Consider the following 19,115-nt stretch of genomic DNA (forward strand, 5'->3'; position numbering starts at 1 on the left):
GATCAATTCATTACACAGTGCATTGGGGTAGTTGTATTGTGGAGAGCCATGGCTGTCACGTGACAGCACTGCCCATTACCTGGTCGAAAGACACACCACTGTCAGTCAAGGTCTGGCTCCACCCCACCCATCAGTGCACACCTGACCATTGGCCCCTTTAAGCACCTTTGTACTTGGCCTTTTGTGATCGATTAGCCCCTGCTGGCACCGGGCCACTGGCCTTTTTGAACTACCTGGGCTGGACCCCCCCAGCCCTCCAGCACTATAAAGAGTTCCACATGTGCCCAGTTCGTTCTCTTTGATTGTTCCGAGGGATTCATCCTGCTTCATCCGAGGCCGAGGAACAGTGGAATGGCGCTGGAGAGACCATTGGTAAGGTGTGCACTTCAACAGGGTTAGGAGCGCTCTAAGTTAGTCTTGTTGTGATTTTCCCATGCTCGCTATCACCGGTGCACATGTGTGTTGCCCCCGTTACCTTTTCCCCACGTTTGTCTTTGTAAATAAATCATTTATCTCTAAGATTGTGTTCAGAGTCCTTGTCCTTCGAGACCTAAAATCTGTTTCACAACAGTAGTACAAGGTAAAACAATAACAGAATGCAGAATAAAGTGCAAGAGCTACAGAGAAAGTGCAGTGCAGGTAGACAATAAAGTGCAAGGTCTTAATGAAGTAGATTGTGAGGTCAAGAATCCATCAGTTCTTCAGCACGTCCCAGAAAAATGATTCAAACCATTTGATGTGCAATAATTTACACTTAAGGATCTTAATTTGTGTAATTCATGTGCAAGACCTCACAGTGGCATTCTAAAAAACACTTTTGGTAGTGTTCAAATCGTCCATTTGGCTAGAACACAGCTCTTTCACTGGCAATGTGGGATAATAGCATCTTCCTAGACCTCTGAAAGAGGCCCACTGGGCTCAGTATAATGGCTGATTCAACTGACAGCACATTGATAATGCAGTAATCCCTCTGTGTGCACTCGTTTGTCATTCATGAAAAACCAATCGGCTCAAAATCCCACAAGCTGCTGAAATGGAAGGAAGAGTGTTACAAATTGATATACACAGGCATGCATTCACAGACTACTTGTAAGGAATATCCTTCCAGGCAAGAAAGGTTTTCAAGATCACTGAAACCAAGACTCTATTGAAGGTTACAACGTTTTTGGCATTGATCAATATTCTTTTGATGTCGCTGGCAGCCTAGGGTTTTCAATCAACGAAAGAAATTGAAGAATGATTTTTTTTTCTTACAATTAGCCAGTTGGTGCAACACTGTTGTTTACCTGCTCCAGGCCTTCCTCCTTTAGACTTATAATATCCAAATCAAAATCTTTCCGCATTCCATCAGTTTTATTGAAGGCAATCCGACCTGTTAGGCCATCCCACTGAGTCTAAAAGGACAAGAGTACAAAACACACTAAATTTCACTTCCATTACCACTAGCTTGAAAAGTAGCATAAGCCATCCTTTAGATGCATGGTCTGTTTAAGCATATACTGTAGGCTCTGGATTTGGATCAATTTACCCTTGAAGGACGGTTTCACTTTAGAATGCAGCACATGCATTCATTCAAAGGCAGTGGGAACTGTCAATTCAGGGAGGTTAGCTTGATAAATTTGCAACTCGCTTAATTTTTCCAACATTAACTTTTAGCCAGAGTCAAATCTTGAAAGCTATTTACAATGTTCAAATGCATATATCATCATTTTCTTTTTACCCATGAATGGCTAGATAAGCTGTCTTTTACTTGCATTACCCAACTTTGCCACATGAGAGAACTTGAAGAAACAAAAAATAAGGTTGCAGATCTCATCTCAAACAGAATAGAAATAAAATGCTTTAAGTGATTTTATTGGTACCCATCTACATTATACATTACTTCAACTGTCCTTAATCCTTTCAGCAGCACAAGTTATACAGAAGCCTGAAAGGAAGTGAATTTATCAAGACATTTAAGTTTGAATGCCCATCACATAACAGAACTGCATAAAGTGCCCATAACACCAACAGCATCAGGCTGTTAAAAAGGTTAAGCTATCACCGAAAAATAAAGCACTCTTTAATGTGGGACACTGAATGTCTTCTTTCTGTTCCAGCATGAGAATTACTAACTTGTGTTTTATGTTTATTGACACCCGAGAAATAATCATAAATTTAAATGAAGACACAAACAAAATTGAAAAACCCAATATAAAAGATCAACTCCTGTTTAAATCTTATGATCTCCTGTATGTCTTACATTATGATGGTGCAATCTTTAAACAAATACAGAACAAAATAGGCCCGTGTCCTCAGTAGACATAATGTTCCATACACTGTTGCCTAAAGGATTACACTCAAGGACAATGTTTGATGATTTGTTTTAACCAAAATCTTACAAACCACTACACTCATAATGTGAGCAGGCAAGACATTATTTCCTGCTACAAGGGTCTTGTGTTGGGACAGTGGGTTGGGGTGGGTGTGTGTGGGTGGGGGGGGGTGGGGGGTGTGCAGATACAGGCAAACCTGCAATGCTCACCTCCATGCTCATGGATGCTTTTATTACAGTCTTCTGCCAGACAGGGTTACCAGAATACCCCAAACTCCAAAGATTGTTTCACTAAAGAAAGGAAATCAACCCTCAAGGTTCTATAGTTGAAGTGTCCTTGCAGATCATTTGGTTCCACAAGGGTCTAATTCGTCCTACAGCTAACCTTTTTTTGGATATTTGGGTGTTCTCAATTTTGGGTATTCTCAAAGGAAAACGAGGCCAGAAGATCCCACATTTAAACCCCTGTAGATATGGTGTATTCCTTCCCACACAGGCCACAGCCACTCCCAAAAATCCTGGGATGGGGACACAGTGATGGCGTAAACTGCTGCAAAACCACTCTACCTATATTTCTTCTTCACCACACCTAGGATTTGAGCATCATGAGGAGAAAATTTACAATAATATCAATAATATTTGTTAGATACCGCACTGCATTACTTGCTCGAGATATTTTGTTATTCCTTCCCCAAAATACCTCCTTCCAGTTACTTACACTGAGTAGTTTATATTGCTGGGTAAATTTAGTTAAGGCACAAGAAGTAGTCAATGCAAATAAAAACAGGAGAGATGCATAATGGGTGGTGCTTTGTGGTGTGTTCTCACAGGACAATAGTAACATCCTTAATACATCAAAATAAAAATGTACATTAATAATCTGTATATTCATATATTCCCACAAATGCTGCAAGTACAAAGTTGTTAATCTTGGAGATATCCCTCAATACTATTCCTCTAACTCCTTTAAGCAAGGTGGAAAACAAATGGCCACATAAAAATCATTGGAGAGGAATTTTCTTACCTCTTTGATGAGGTTCATAAACCTAGATCCGAAGCGCCAGGGCTTGTGTCTGTGACACTGCAAGGAGCTGACAGTCATTTGAAAGGCTTGTCGGAAGGCTGCAGATACCACGTACACTGCATCATACATCAGGGCTGCATCTGTCTGCCAGAAAATACCAAAGCAAGAATCAGCAGTAGATACAAAATAGAGAGTAAATGTTGGGCTAGAAGATATAGCCGGAAACCAGAAAGAGGTCATTTCTTCCACTCTGCTGTATCTGATTAAAAAGACCATAATATTCCTTCATATCCACAGTGTGAAGTATCACTTTCTAAAGTAAATCACTTTACGTTTTATATCACTTGTTTAACAATTTCAGATTTAGCAAGAAATGCAATTTCATTACGATTAAACAATGTAGTGCAAGAATTATTTTAATATATCCTGTGATTAACAAGTAATACCCAATGCTACACACCTGTGGCTCATCCACATATCTGAATGCCAGCAGCTCTTTTACAAATATATTCCACATATGTGGCAAGACTCTTGCAGCTCCCCATTGCCTACATGATGCTCTGCTATTCTTTGGGTTATTGGTTCCCAACAATGTAAAACTGTAGATCAGTCTCACTCTATGTAATTTCATATTTCCATGTTATGATTGCTTTTTTTTATATTTGTGGGTTTTGTGCTTATCATCATGAGTGATATTAATGTGTTAATACTGAAGAACAGAACACTTTCCTGTTCCGAGCACCTATCTGCATGAATCACTACAACTCAGGAGAGTGGAATTATTTACAGAAAAAAACTATCTCTATTCTTGAAATGCTCCTCAATCAAATGTAAAAGATCACCTCCAGTTACATTGGTGCAATGTTCCAGATTTTCCAAAACTAATCACCTTGGTCTTTCTAAACTAGATCGTCAGATCACAAGTCGTTAATATCTTTGTGCTGTTTGACCCTTCAGATTTGTGACTGCACTAAAAATCCCCCCCTCTCTTTCAAGTATTAGCCTGAACAGATGTAATTTTCACTTGATAAGTTGGACTGGATTTCAATTTCAGATTGGACCACAATTTTTAATTTCACCAGGGGTTTTCCCTTTCCACTTGATATAACTAAGATACCTGCAGAAGCCTGAAGTAGTACACATATCTGTGAAAAATAATGCCCAAGTCTCCATTTCATTGCCCTTCTCTTTCCCCATTGCCGTACAAAATAATTTTCCCTGAAGTGCCTATTCATTAGTGCTATTAGTTGAAAATGGGATCATGCAGTATAAAAGAGGTCCAATTAGGCCCACTCACTTTTCTTTCCTTTTCCCCTGCAATTTTTTTTCCCTTTTTAAGTACGTCTCCAATGCCCTTGTGAAAACTCCTATTTGAAACTGCTTGCATTATACTCATCTCACTATAGCCATTCTTCAATCTATGAAAGGGATATACTTCCTGGAAAATACTTCATCAAACAAAATTTTGTAAGTTGGTAAAGCTGGGCAAAATTCATTGTGGATAACTTGGTGCAGTGCATTCCTCTGGGTGGAGACTGAGGCATGATTTGTGAAAGCAAAAAAATTAATTTGTACCCCAAAGAAGCAAAAATGTTAAAGAGAACATTTGTAAGTATAGGAATGCCCACAATTTAAAAATTCTAATATCCCAGCCTGCTCCTGCTCCCTCTACCCACCTCCCCATCTGCCTTTCCTCTCTTAACATTTTTGACAATAATTAATTTGTCTCCTTTTGTTACCTAGCCACATGTCAGTGGAAACAGTTTCTCCCTCTGTACCCGTATTAAAACTCCTCACAGTAAATTTCCTCTGAACCTCCTCTTCTTGATGGAGAATAATCTCAGTTTCTTTAGAATATTAAATTCAACAGGTAACTTAAGACATCATAAAACACAAAGAAGATGTAAGAAAATAGATCCATAAATGTCTGCTGGTGACAACATACTTCAACCCAGTCAGCTGGGTCCACCTTACACCTGTACTCAAATAACAGGCAGCAGTATGAATGTTAAATACACAGAAATTATGCATATCAAAAATGCATTGAATGCAGAAAGTCCCCTTTAATCTTAAATATTCTGGGAGAGTGCTTTGTAAATATTCCCTTCATATGGGCACTACCTTAAGCAACCCTTAATTCCAAATCATTTCACCTTTTAATCTAAAAGGCTAGCTAGTTAAGGATGGCAAAGGCGACAAGCTCTTAGAATTTCTTTGAAGTTTGGGAGGTGTAATTACAACAAGCAATTTATCAGATGTTTAAATAGTCATAATAAACAGTATAAAATTCCAATATTCCAAATAAAATGCTAAAAATTAAAAAACACTAAGTAAAACACATAAACTACACTAGAAGTGTTTGCAAGTCAAGAACAAGGAAGTATTCCAGTTGAGCAAATCTTCATACCATGTTATATTTCAAATCAAATACACCCTACACTATAGATTACTCTCAAATGTTACAACTGATATATATTTTGAAACTTGTTCTTGTCATGACAGCAATAAGTATGAACATTCTCCTCACGCGCCAGTGTTTTACTGATAAGACACCCAATCAGTTGCCCCTCTTACTTGTTCTATAACTTTTACAATGTTTATTCAGGCAATTATTTCATTCCCACTTTTATGCATTATGTGAATATTTTGATATTTCAGTCTGCTTCCTTGTGCCCATCAGGGCATGGTCAAAGTATTGCAACACTTCCTTATTTATGACGTGCAGTATTTGTACTGCATGGCAGGGATAAGCTCCCTTCAGCATGTGCAATATATCTTGATCATTCCTCACTAGACCAATAAAATACTTCCTTTTATTTTTCTTTCAGGATGTGGACATTGCTGGGAAAGCCAGCATTTATTGCCAATCCCTGAATGCCTTTGAGTATTTGGTCGTGAGCTGCCATCTTCAACAGCCTCAGTCCTTCTGGGGAAGGTACTCCCACAGTGCTGTTAAGGAGGGAATTCCAGGATTTAGATCCAGTGATGATGAAGGACCAGTGATAAATTTCCAAGTCGGGATGGTGTACTACTTGGAGGGGAACCTGTAGTTGGAGGTGTTCCCATGCCCAGAGTTCTTGTCTTTCTTGATGGTAGAAGTCGATAGTTTGGGAGCTGCTGTTAGGATAGTCTTGATAAGTAATTATGGAGCTTCTTATAGATATTACACATAGCAGCTGCTGTGCACCATTGGTGGAGGAAATGAATGTTTAGGGAAGTGGATGGAGTTGCAGTCAATCTGGCTTATTTGTCCTGGATGTACTACCCAAGGGTTGCACCTGTACTTCTCCAGGCAAGTGCAGAGAGTATCTCATCATGTTCCTCAATGGTGCCTTGTAGATGATGGAAAGGCACTGGTGTGTCAGGAGGTAAGTGACACATTACCGAACACACAACCTGCTACTGTGGACACAGTATTTCTGTGGCTGGTCCAGGTGAGGTTCTGGTCATTTGTGACCTCTGGGTATTGATTGTGCGGGAATCATTGATGGCAAAGCCACTGAATGTCAAGGATGGAGGTGGTTAGCCTCTCTTGGTGGAGATGGCCATTACCTGACATTTCTGTGGCAAGAATACTATTTCAGCTTATCAGACTATGCCTGCATATTGCACTAAGGCAAGAACTCAATCATTTGCTGAGCAGCTGTGAATAGAATTGAACATCGTCCAATCATAAGTGAACATCTGACCCTACGATGGAAGGAAGGTTATTGATGAAGCAGCTAAAGATAGCCACTGCCCTGCAAAGGTGTCCTGGGATTGGGATAGTTGACCTCCAGAAACCACAACCATCTTCCTTTGTGCAAGGTACGAGTCAAATCATTCTTCACCATCTTTATTTCTTTTCTGAGCTGGATCGCCAGTGAATGACACTGTCACATTGTGAACCCTTTTGGTCCCTCAGATGTGGACTGAGATGGACTAGACTTATTCCACTGATAGGAGACAGAAAAGATTGCCATCCTAGTCTCAACATAGGGCACAAAAGGTGAAAGGATATTACTGCTCACCACTGTGCCTTCTTGCTCCAATGAATTTAAGAACAGAGTTGATAGCAATGCATCATCTTGCTACTAAATTATGACACAAATGCTTTTTGTATGCCACCATCACAAAGGTGTCACATATTTTCAAACCAATTTGTTAAGGCAACAAGTTATAAAATGTGCACTGCTTACAGATTCTTATAAATGAACCCAGACTGTCGTTCTAAATACACTGCTGCTCTGCTCTCCAGCTGGCGCTGGCCATTTTGTTTCTAGATGTCCAAATTTTGTTCCAAAGTTTAGGCCCAACAAGTTCATTCACAGGCAGCTGAAATGCTTTTCTCAACATCAAGTGTTTACAACAGGTATTTCTGTTGCCGAAGTAAGAAATCCAATAGCAAGAGTCCAAATGTGTTCAGTGACGCAGTGGGGTAATGGGGGTTGAAAGTCACTTAACAGATTTGGTTGCCTTCAAATGATTTCTGATGGTGAGCAGGAAGTCCTAGTTGATAACTAGAGGCATGTTCACTTCACAAAACTGAGGACAATTCCACGTAGTCAGAACAAAAGGCAATCCAGTGGACATTATAGGGAGATAGTGGGCAGTGAGCAAATCAGATGTCTCATCATTGTACATAAATTGTAATGAAACACAGCCAATCTACATCCATTCAAGAGTGTAGGCAAGCTGTTCTTTCCAGGATTGAATTGATCACTGTCAATGTCCCAACAGTAATTGAACATCTATTGCATAGTAGAAAAACATCCAAAATGACAATGCAGGTGTAAAATAAAATGTGCTATAAGGAATGGAATTAAAAGATGCGAGTTTCTTCCCTGTTATGCACACTGGTCAGTAATGAGGCAAGGACAAGGAGAGCTCAGCTAGACTACTCTTCACAGCCAACTTTCCTGCACCTGCCAGCTTGCCACAGATGAAGGATGGCTCTGTGGGGCTGGAAGTACAGGCCAGCTGCTGGTCCTGCTCATATCAGCATTCAACTGGTGGCGCTGGTCACACTCAGCTGTGGCAGAAATTAGAAAGTGGTTAAAAAAAAGACCAGGCTTTGAACAAAACTCTGCAGTTTAAGTTCCAAGTGATTGCAGAAAATAGTTAACTTAAACATAATGTATTTTCTTTTTTAAAAAAGCAATTTCCAGAAGTGACAAGAAATTTATTTTCTGAGTAACTTGAAGTTAGGAAAATGTACATTATATATGGAGACTTTGAAACAGAATGATATTGGTTCATATCCAATTAATTCTGACAAATAAGTAAGATCTATCTGCCTTGTATCTGGTTACTATGGTTACTTATTGCAATTTTATTACAATTTTGATGGCAATTTTATTACCATTATGTTTTTATTAAGTTCATGCTGCCATTCTGCAAATCTATTTAAATACAGTGGTTTGGTACTAAAAAGATATGAAAATTATATATTCCTGATTTCATTTTTCACCTTCTAAAGGAGATTTGTATATTTAGAGCTCAACGTTGGTGAACAGCAGTGTGCCCCACGGGATTATAAAGTAGTTCTTTTATTATATGTAGAAAATGCTTATGAGAAGAAGACTACACAGAAATTCCTAAAAAAAATCATTAGGCTTGATTTTGACATCCAGCACTAGTGGAACATGTAGTCATGGATCGGCTGAAAATTAAAGCAGTCTTAATATGTTTCAGTGAAAAACAAATGGGGTAAGGCCTAACAGCATGAGATCAGAAGACTTTACACATTCAAAGCATTGAATCGAATACAAATGATCAGCAGGGCACAGTAAAGCAGTGATTTTTCACTTTCCAATCCAATTTTCAATTTTAAAAATTGTGAAAGGACAAAGCAACCGATCAAATCTTATAATGCACTTAAACAAATAACTCCTGTCTTGTATGAGTTAAGTTATGGCAACCACTATTCTTTATACAACATAAGACCTGGAGGATCCAATCCTCTCCCAGTGTGAGTTGGAATGAAATATATTGGCAAATTTATCACTATACTATATAAATAGTTTTTCCAACCATGTTTAACTTAAATAAATCTTTCAGTTTGCCACAGCACCCAGTAAATATTTCAGTCTTATTTGTTGAGTATGCAGAGTTTGAGCACTCTGCTCTTTGTACACATGTTAAATTATCATAACGAAAATACCAGCATGCTTTTTATTAACAATCAATTGGCTTACTTGCTTTCAAAAGGAAACTAGACTGAGACGAAATGAGAGTGAAAAGCAAAGAGTGATACCCTGAAAGGCTGCGATGAGGTATATGGAACAGGAAGAGATTCTTGCAATGTGCTAATAAAACCGATCATCAGGGCAACAATGTGATTTTTTCTGCTGTATATTTTATGCAATTATGTAAAAAAAACAGTCAATGATCAAAAGTATTAACTTGATTCATGGACTAGGAACATAAAGTGTCAACAGTGGTACAGTCAGGAAGAGAAATATACGGCCCAATATGGACCCAGGTAACACCACTGTTGTTGGTAGAATCTCAGTTGGCGACAAGGAGGTGTACAGAAGTGAGTTCAGTGGTGTCACAACAACAACCTCGCACTCAATGTCAGCAAGACCAAGGAATTGATTGTGGGAAGGAGGCTCCATTCTGGAGTCTGGAATGTCTCCTGTCTGGAATGGTCTCCTGTCTTGAATGGAGGCTCCAATGAACAGGATGGCAAGAGGCCACAGAGGGTTGTAGACTCAGCCAGCTCCGTCACGGGCACAACCCTCCCCACCATCGAGGACATCTTCAAGAGGTGGTGCCTCAAGGAGGCGGCGCCTCAAGAAGGCAGCATCCATCACAAAGGACTCTCACCATCTGGGACATGCCCTCATCTCGTTACTACCATCGGGGAGGAGGTACAGGAGCCTGAAGACCCACACTTGACAATTCAGGAGCAGCTTCTTCCCCTCCGCCATCAGATTTCTGAATGGCCCATGAACCCATGAACACTACTTTGTTATTCCTTTTTTTGCACTATTTATTGATGTTGTAATATATAGTAATTTTACGACTTTGTACTGTACTGCTGCCACGAAACAACAAGTTTCATGACATACAAGTCAGTGATAATAAACCCGATTCTGATTCTGAAAAGGCTGCTCAGTCCACAGTGATAACATCCCTTAGTTCAGTCATTTCAGATCATGACTAGTGCTCCCATTTTCTCATACAGCAGCTGCTAGAAATTATTCTACCATTTGTTTAATTTCTCCTGCTTTCTAATCTGTTACAGACCTTCCCATTGCTTCCCATTCTCCTCGCTCTCCATTGTTCTTTCCACTACCTCTGTGCACCTGAAGTATGTTAGAGTGGTGTTGCCCAGCAACTTGTGCCAATTTCCTGAGAGACCCCTCAGGTAATATTTCATTGTGCATGAGGCACAAGGTGCTGTGCACAATAATACAGGACTTCCACACTGTGTGCACAAAAGCCTTTCTTTCAACCACAAAAGCAACCATGACTGCAGAGCCTGCAGTAACAGTCGGCTGAAAAGTGGCTTGGGTGCAGTGGCAGAGTGTTAGGGCGGTTTGAGGGTTGGGGGGGCAGGGTGGACGGTTGAGGTGGAGTTGGTTATGGATCTAGAGTATCGGTCAGGAGTCAGGAAGGGACTGGAATTGATTCTGAAGACAACTGAGGACGGGAACAATCAACAGCGAGGCAGTTGAAAAGGGTGATGTGGGAAAACAGACTGATTTTCAGTTGCTGTGTGTGAGGAAAAAAGTTTAATTCCAGGAGTGAAACATTGACTTTGACAATTTTAAATCAAATCATGCAAATCTGGAAATTTGACCAGGCACTACCACTGTTTTCCACCTAGATTCCTGATCTGAAAGCTCCTAAATGCCAAGAAACGAGCATTAAATTGGAAATGTGGAGTGGATCAAAGAATATTTGTTTTTTTTTTACTGAAGTCTTGTGCTACAATTTTCGAGCAAAGCTAGAGTGCAGAAAAGAAAAGCAGGCAAGTCATGTGACCCACTTGTGGGCTGAGAAGGGAGAAACTACATTGTTAGTCATGGAAGAGTGGGGTTGCAGGACGATGAGGGTCAGTTCAGGCCCTGGGGAGGACATTGTGATTGGCTGTTGGGTATGAGGAGGAAGCAGGGCAGCCATTAGGAGGAGCAAGAATTTAAGACAAGGTAGGTTGCAAGCGCTGGACTCCATGGTCAAAGAAATGGCAGATCCCTTAAACGAATGATGAAGCAGGCCTCACATGTTGTGGTCCTGCTTCAACATGAGAGGCTCATGCTATCTCAGGACCATATGTATGTGCATGAAAATCATAGAAGTGACATTCACGTATGCATTGCAACTCTTGGATGCCACTGTGCATTTCCAGGTGCCTTAATGCATTACCAGGATCAGACACTTCAAAGATCTGGGATTAATAATTTTCTGTAATGATTGTTTCTTTCCTGGAAATTGTATTGCATAGGGCACAAACACATTGTGCAACAGGATAGAATTTCTCACCCAGCAACTCTAATTCATGCTGATTTTTGGAGAAGGTGCAATATTGCTTTGAAATTTGCAATATTTGCAGCTAAAATCAGGAATTATTATTCTCCTCGCTGTCCTTCGTAAGTAAAAACAAATAGGAATTAGATATCACAGAAAATGGTTCTCTATTCACTGTAACAAATGACTTTTTATTCCATATTTATTCAAAATATCTCTGCTCATTTTGCATTCTTATTGTATTTCTTTCATGAATTCAGGCTTTCTTATAAAATGTCAGATGATGCTGCTTGGCCCAATTCTGTAGTCCAAAGGACCTAGCTGCAGACATAAATTGTAAAGTGTTGTGTGAACCTCAAATGACTGCCTTTTCTTTGTGCTCACTGATGTGGTTGCTGACAGCTCAGGAGAATGGAGAACTTGGCTTTCCCGTTTTTACAATAGAATCATCAGTAAGCAATAGGGCTACCAGTTTCCAAGCTGGTGAAAACAGTATCTGATTGAGAGGCAACAAAAGAAAATTGATATATAACTGAGCTTTTTTCCCTTTCTCTTCTTCCACATTCTCCTCTTCCCTTATTTTGTGTCTCTGCCTTGTTAATGCTGTTCTAATAGTTAACTAAGAATTTCTATTTCAATGATGTTATTCAAATCATCCAGTGTATATTACAATCTTTCACATCTGTGCTTTCATTTCTAATCATATTTTTTGTGTCATACACTACTATTTGAGCTAATATTCAACTGGGAAAGTATATACCTTATTAGCATTTTATCTGAAGGAAACATACACCAAATGACTTACTGCTATTTTTTAATAGATCAGTAGTTTACCACTCAACTTTCAAACAAAAACTTTGTTTATTAGGTCATGACACATTCATTTCTTAAATGTCAGGAGATCCACTTTTGATTTTACTCAATATATGTGATGCTGGTGATTATTTCTGGGTAGAATCTCACCAATCACAAAATTAGACTGGGCATTTCTGGGCACAATCTATATTAGTGTACCTGACCTTACCCTGGCGTCAGAGAAACTAAATGACACCACTTTTCCAATAATGTTCACTTCCATCTGTACTGACATAAATTGAAACAGCAAACTTCATACTGGATCAGTCATGGAAACAGTGTCAATAGAACAGGAAAACATCAGACAGGTTTATTACTTTTCTCACTATTTAAAGGGGCATCCTGGTGACATAGGGAACTTCAGGTTGCTCAGCATGGCAGAACTGAATTGAACCTCCTTGCCATATTCCCTCCTACTCTCAGTAACCTTTTACCCAACTGCCCATCAAGAATCTGCCTTAGAAATATTCAAAGATTCCGCCTCCACAGCCTTTGAGGAATAGAATTCCAAAGACCTTCAATCCTCAAACAAAAATTTCCCTCTTCACCTATAAAGACAACCCATTATTTTTAAGCAATGACTTTCCATGGTCCACAGAATCTCCTCAAATTAGCAGGGAATACTTTATCCATCATTTAGCTGCTGAGATATTTCAAAGTAACACAACTGGCTGCCCTCCATCATGGAAAGTATCATTTTGCCACTGCTGGGATGGGAACCTCATGATGGGAGGCAGAGACATGCCCATCTGTGAAGAGCATACTCATACAAAGTCGTCAGAGACACCACATCCTGCTTGGATCTTGCTGATGAGCCATACATTTGCATGGTCAGTTTTTCCAAGGCTGTCATCCTCACAGTAGTGGAACTGCAGAAAGATCTTTGGGAACACTCTCTTTCCTGTACTGTTCTCTCCATGGAGGTCAGGATCATGTTGAAACTCAATTTCCTCACAACAGGATCTTTGCAAGCAGCCACAGCAGACTTCTGCCATGTCTATTGCAATAATAAAATCTGCTGCTCACTGCTGCATTAGAGAGATCACCCAAGTACTAGCTTTGTCCTAATGTATCTACCTTGATTTCAGTGAGAAGGTAATGACTTCTCAGGCATTGGGTTTTGCCATTTTTGCTGCCCTCCCACAACACAGGCAGCCACTCACTCAAATCACTTGCTCACAAGGGTTCCCCTTAATAACCTGCATCTGGCATTTCCCAAAAGATTACCACTCCCATAACATGCATGTTGTGAATCATGAGAAGAATTTCCCTCTGGTGAATGCCACATTTCTAGGAAGCACAAACGATGCCAATCCTCAGGGACCTGGCACTGACACATAATTTCAGCAGCTGGCATTGCCCACAGCGATGGAACCAAGGGACAAGGGTTACTGGTGACTTCCCTGGCCAGTCCTTGCAGTGCACTCTCCAACTACAGCTGAGTGAGATATAACAAGAGCCACATACAGTAGGTACCAAGTAGAAAAACCACTGGTCCCATGAAGATGAGACTTCATAGCCTTCATTAATACAGAAGCACCTTGCAGGACATGCCCAATGGTTTCAAGGACTTCCAAGTCTGCCACATGTTCCGCCAGTTTGCCTAGCAAAGACTGTAGCCAATGTCATCTGCATTGCTTCATTCTGCAGAGATTGTCACTCCTACATGAGATACTTCCCCGTCAGGGTTTTCTCATGGTGGGCCTTGTGGTCTCCTGCATCCCCACCAGCCCTCAGGACTAGGACTTGCATTCCCCTTTGAGTGAATGCGAGAGCTGTCTCCTTCTCCCTGCAGCTCCTGTCTCCTTCATTGCAGTCAAGGTGGTGTTGCTGATATTGAGCTGCCATTGGGAGTATGCCTTTATGGGCTGATGCCCTCCTTTATATGCTGTGCAGAGATGTTTCAGCAGAAGCAGAGTTAGGGAGTATGAAGGTCCCACTTTAGCATTTGTTTATGTGTGTAAACCACCCTACTGGTGTTTTAAACATCTTTTTGACCGATTTCATGATTGTTTGCAGAGGACCTGATTAGATGTTAAAAGGCAGCAGACCAAAAATAGGTGCAATTCAGATTCCAAGCGGAAGTAACATTCTATCATGGATCTTAATGTGTCAAATATACCACATTACATAATCTCTTGGATTTCAATGCCATATGTTTCACATTCAACAAGTACATTAGACCTTTCTAGTTGTTTTGTTCTTTCATTTGCACCATTATGACTTAGGCAAACAGAATTAATTTCATTTATCAAAATGCATAATTTTCATGGTAGCCAATTCTACTATTCATCAGATGCAGCAGCCTAACGCAGCATCTATGTCTGAATCTCATCATAAGTGAGCATATTCACTCTTTTTGCTACTCAACTTAACCATAGCAAATGAATAGGTGTTTCATCAGCAATGTTGCATGGAACACTAAAATATGTGCCGCATAATAGCGATGAAATGATCTTCACTTGACAAAAGGGACAATCAAATAACCATCTCAATATAAAATGCTGTTATCTCTTTCAATGTGACAGAAATCAGAGTTTACAGTAATCGGTACCTTAGTGCGAAAAATGGAATTATTAATTGCAAAAACTATTTTCCTAAGCACTGTCTACATTACTAGATTGATGAGTATGGCAGGCTTAGCTTCTTCCAGTGCACGATAGATACATACTGTTATCATCCCATCCAGGAGCCCCGAATCAGGTTTGGGTGGCGCTTGAAGTCGTTCCATGGACCACTTCTCAATAATATATGCAACATGTGGGTCGTCAATCTTTAGGAGGCGAAACCCTGTCATATTGACACCACTATATCGATAAGGTTCCAAGTTCAATGCAAAGAGATCCTGCAGAGATAAGCCACAAGTCTGGAATTTCAACTGATGGTTATCATTTTTCACTCTACTTAAGTAATTGATGAATGACCCAACTGAAGTTATTTCAGATTTTTTTTTACTTTATATTTATTACAGAATATATGTGCATGCCCTCAGCAAGGTTACAGGCTTCATAAATTTACCTAAACATATACAAGTCACCAAGAGCTAATGCTTGGATTCAAATTACATTTCTAATGTAAATCTATTTACCTGAATTAATGTGCCTACCACCAACTACATCCTTGTCTGATGATTGTTACCAATAGGCTTTGGAGAAGGAACAGTGGATGCATTCAGTTCCCAAAGTATGTTGTTTGGGATAAATACAAAGGACAACATCACCAGCTCCACGAATAGTCTTATTACTCTACGTTCTAACTGTTGAAGGTTAGTTTGTATTTGGCACTGCAGCAATAACACCAATTAGCCAGTTCCTGTCCAAATGGTTCCAAATCAAATTATTCAGCATTTGGGGGGGTATGCATGACTTTCACTGCTATGCAGATTGCAGAGACCTCTCTAATTGCTGTCACATCAACAGTCCAAATTGAAGTTATTCCATCTGCTATGTTAACCAAACTAGATTGGAATGGAAATTATATTCAACCCTTGGATTACTTTATCTAACAACAAGAACAGATTGTAAACCAACCCCCACATCAATTAAATTAACCTGCATAACTGATTCCAACACTACGCACACATTATTTGCACTGACTTGTTCAGTGGGCAGAATTTTTGCCAGGAGAAATTCTAATCCCTTTCTGTTTGGTATTGTTTGCTGTACTCTTGCTCCAAATGGCACTTCTTCTATGCCGTGTTGCTTTAAAGATCGGAGATCCTCAATGCTTTTGTTTAAGTCCTATTGCTGCAACTTTAACATTTTCTTTGAAGGGAGAACTGTGGGAATTCATTTATTTTCCTTTTCACTTCTGCATCACGTTCCCTTCACTTTCCAATTTCAAATAAAGGACTGCAAGATATTTTCTTCTCTACGGCATTAAATCCTTGGGAACAGATGGTGTTGTTGTGGTGAATGTTTGCACTGCTGATATAAAAACTACTTGCAGTAAAATTTAAGAATCCTCAGTGGTTCCATCTAACCTGTGAAGGAAAAAGTCCCCAACAAAGAATGATTTGCTTTATGACCCAAATCTCATACTTATCAAAGCTGATTGTTACAGGGTGTCATAAACATTGAACCTCATATATTACAAAATAATCATTGTGTTTTGACGCACTTAATGGATCAGGTAGTAACTTCTCCAAAATCATTGTCTTCAGTAACATCCAATCACTCGCCAATAAATCATGGTGCAGGTACCATTTCATGATGCACAAGTTTGCTCTATTTGGTCCTTTTATGTGCATGAGTATATTTATTTTGTGGCAGACATCCTGATATGTTTGATTCTGGATTTTATGGTCAACTGTTCAATAACCTCAGTCCACATCCTTTGGTCAAGGGCAGTTTGGTACATCAGTTTATATGGATCTCACCCTTGCTCGTTTTTTTGCAGGAAAGGCACTTTCTGCATTAGTGGAATGCCAGTATTATTAAGAAGGATGGCAAATGGGACAAATTCTGCAAAAGTACTGACATGTTCTTTGCTTAGTGAACAGTAATTACAATATTCACTTAGTCCTACATTATTAGTTACTTGGGCCATTATCACCTACTAGCTTCTGCCAGCCTCAGGCACTATTCGATTTTAGAGACTGGCCACATTCTGTGGGAAATAAGCATTGTGCCAAGTTTCAGTAGTTTCCAGGACACGTCAATATGCCTTCCCAGAATATTGGTGGAAATTAATCAATCCCTGACAGTGAGAATATCTTTAGTGCAGAGCTGACTTCAATAAAACGGGAATTCTAACTTCAGTAACACAATGGGAACCAAGTGCATCCATGAAGGACAGTAACCCCAGAAAAAGGAAGCTACAGGGCTCCATGGACCAAGAAAGCAACATTTATGCATTTAACAGTCTTCAAGTTTTGTCCAGGAAGGTTAAAAGGACCTAGTCAAAATCCCCCTTCTAGAATGTTGGACAGTTGGTAAGGATCTGAGGGTCGTTAGCAGGCTGACAATGGCGCTATACACATAACATTGCCTGGGCTAATTGTGAGCTCTTTCACATTCCCTGCAAATTCCTGCAGGCTCAGCGCTTGAGGGCACCAGCTGGTGCAATTTTAGGACCATCAGGATTGCAGCCTGAGGAAATGTTGGCTTTGGAGTGATGCTTCCTCTGGCTAAACAAACCATAATGTCTAGAAACTAAAAGTATCAGCTCAGCCAAGAGAATTTTAAGAAACATTGGTTTTACTGAAAGATCATTTTCCTCTTGGATAAAGGTTGTAAATTTTGTGATCCCCAAGGGTAAGATGTCAATCCTGACAAAACAGAATTTGTTCTTATAATTGCACCAGGATCAAACACTCATTACTAACAGATTAGTAAAATTAACCACAAAAGCCTCCTCTGCTCTAATCTACCAATATTCATTAAATCTAAATTATCAGCCTGGTTACAGCAGTGTGACTGTCCGGGTTATCTCCTGTGATCAATAGTTTGCAACCTCCAGTCTGTTGAAGTGATGGGCTCAAAAGCATAAGCAATGCAGCAAAAAAATCCTGACAACTATTTCCATGAATCATTCCTGTTAATCTTGTGGCCTCTCAGTTGTGAGCCTGTCAACTGAGTGACAGATTCTGTGCAGTTTTGAGCTGTGGACTCACACCTACAAGGAGAGTGCTTAGATTAGTTTCACTTCCAATCCTTATGGCTGGCTGAAACAGAAGATAATCAACTCATCAGTCTTCAGCTGGAATCAAATGCAGATTGCAGAAATAAAAGGGCAGTGTGCCAACGCTTTATCATCCAGATCTCAAGACCAACGTAACATTCTTTTTCCATTATCAAAATGTGCAGAAATTAGATTTTTATGCTTTGTGTGCATTGGCAACAGTAAAGAGTTCTTAAGTATTCAATTTCTTGTATTCTTGGAAATTATGTCACAACAAAATTTAAATCAGAAATGGTACTCCATCCCTCAAAGGGTTAAGAATGAATTATGATTACTGGTGAAAAATACCAGCAGTGAGTGTCAAAAGCTAAAATAAGCTGTTGATAGTGATACAGAAATATGAACGATAAACAAGAACCACCTTGCAATTTTCATACATTTTGACGGGACTACAGGTTATTTATGTTTTTTCTACAGTTTGGACTGACATTCTAAGTGATTTATTAAAGAGGGAGAAATTGAGCCTGTGCTGATGATTAGAAGAGTGTCAATATATCACACTAATAGGTTTAAGAGCAACATATGCACCAGTAATACATCATCAACACTTAGCAGTTACAGTGCACACAATGGGCTGCAGCTTGACTGCATGTTATTTATTGCCCAAAGTAATGCACTCCAAAATTAATGCCAATTCAACTTCCCAGTTATAATCTAGAAGAGCAAAACTAGTTTAGAACTTTCAAGTATTCGGTGCCAGAGATCCGATGCATAAAGTATGCTACTTCGGTAAATATTACATTACATCATGTAATATTAAATTTTCTGAATGATTTATAACTT

At 39.6% G+C, this 19,115-nt stretch overlaps 1 protein-coding gene across 1 annotated transcript in view; it reads right to left on the bottom strand.

Moving 5' to 3' along the window:
- Positions 1 to 19,115, bottom strand: part of LOC127569064 (glutamate receptor ionotropic, kainate 1) — a 205,023-nt gene that overhangs the window by 51,340 nt on the left and 134,568 nt on the right. Inside the window, exons 6-8 of the mRNA XM_052013359.1 lie at positions 15,322 to 15,495; positions 3,339 to 3,482; positions 1,287 to 1,394 (exon numbers count right to left, since the gene is read on the bottom strand). Of these exons, the coding sequence (XP_051869319.1) occupies positions 1,287 to 1,394; positions 3,339 to 3,482; positions 15,322 to 15,495 (426 nt within the window). The remainder of the gene's footprint in view (positions 1 to 1,286; positions 1,395 to 3,338; positions 3,483 to 15,321; positions 15,496 to 19,115) is intronic.

The sequence above is a fragment of the Pristis pectinata genome, chromosome 4 (assembly GCF_009764475.1).
Source record: "Pristis pectinata isolate sPriPec2 chromosome 4, sPriPec2.1.pri, whole genome shotgun sequence".
Lineage (NCBI taxonomy): Eukaryota > Metazoa > Chordata > Chondrichthyes > Rhinopristiformes > Pristidae > Pristis > Pristis pectinata.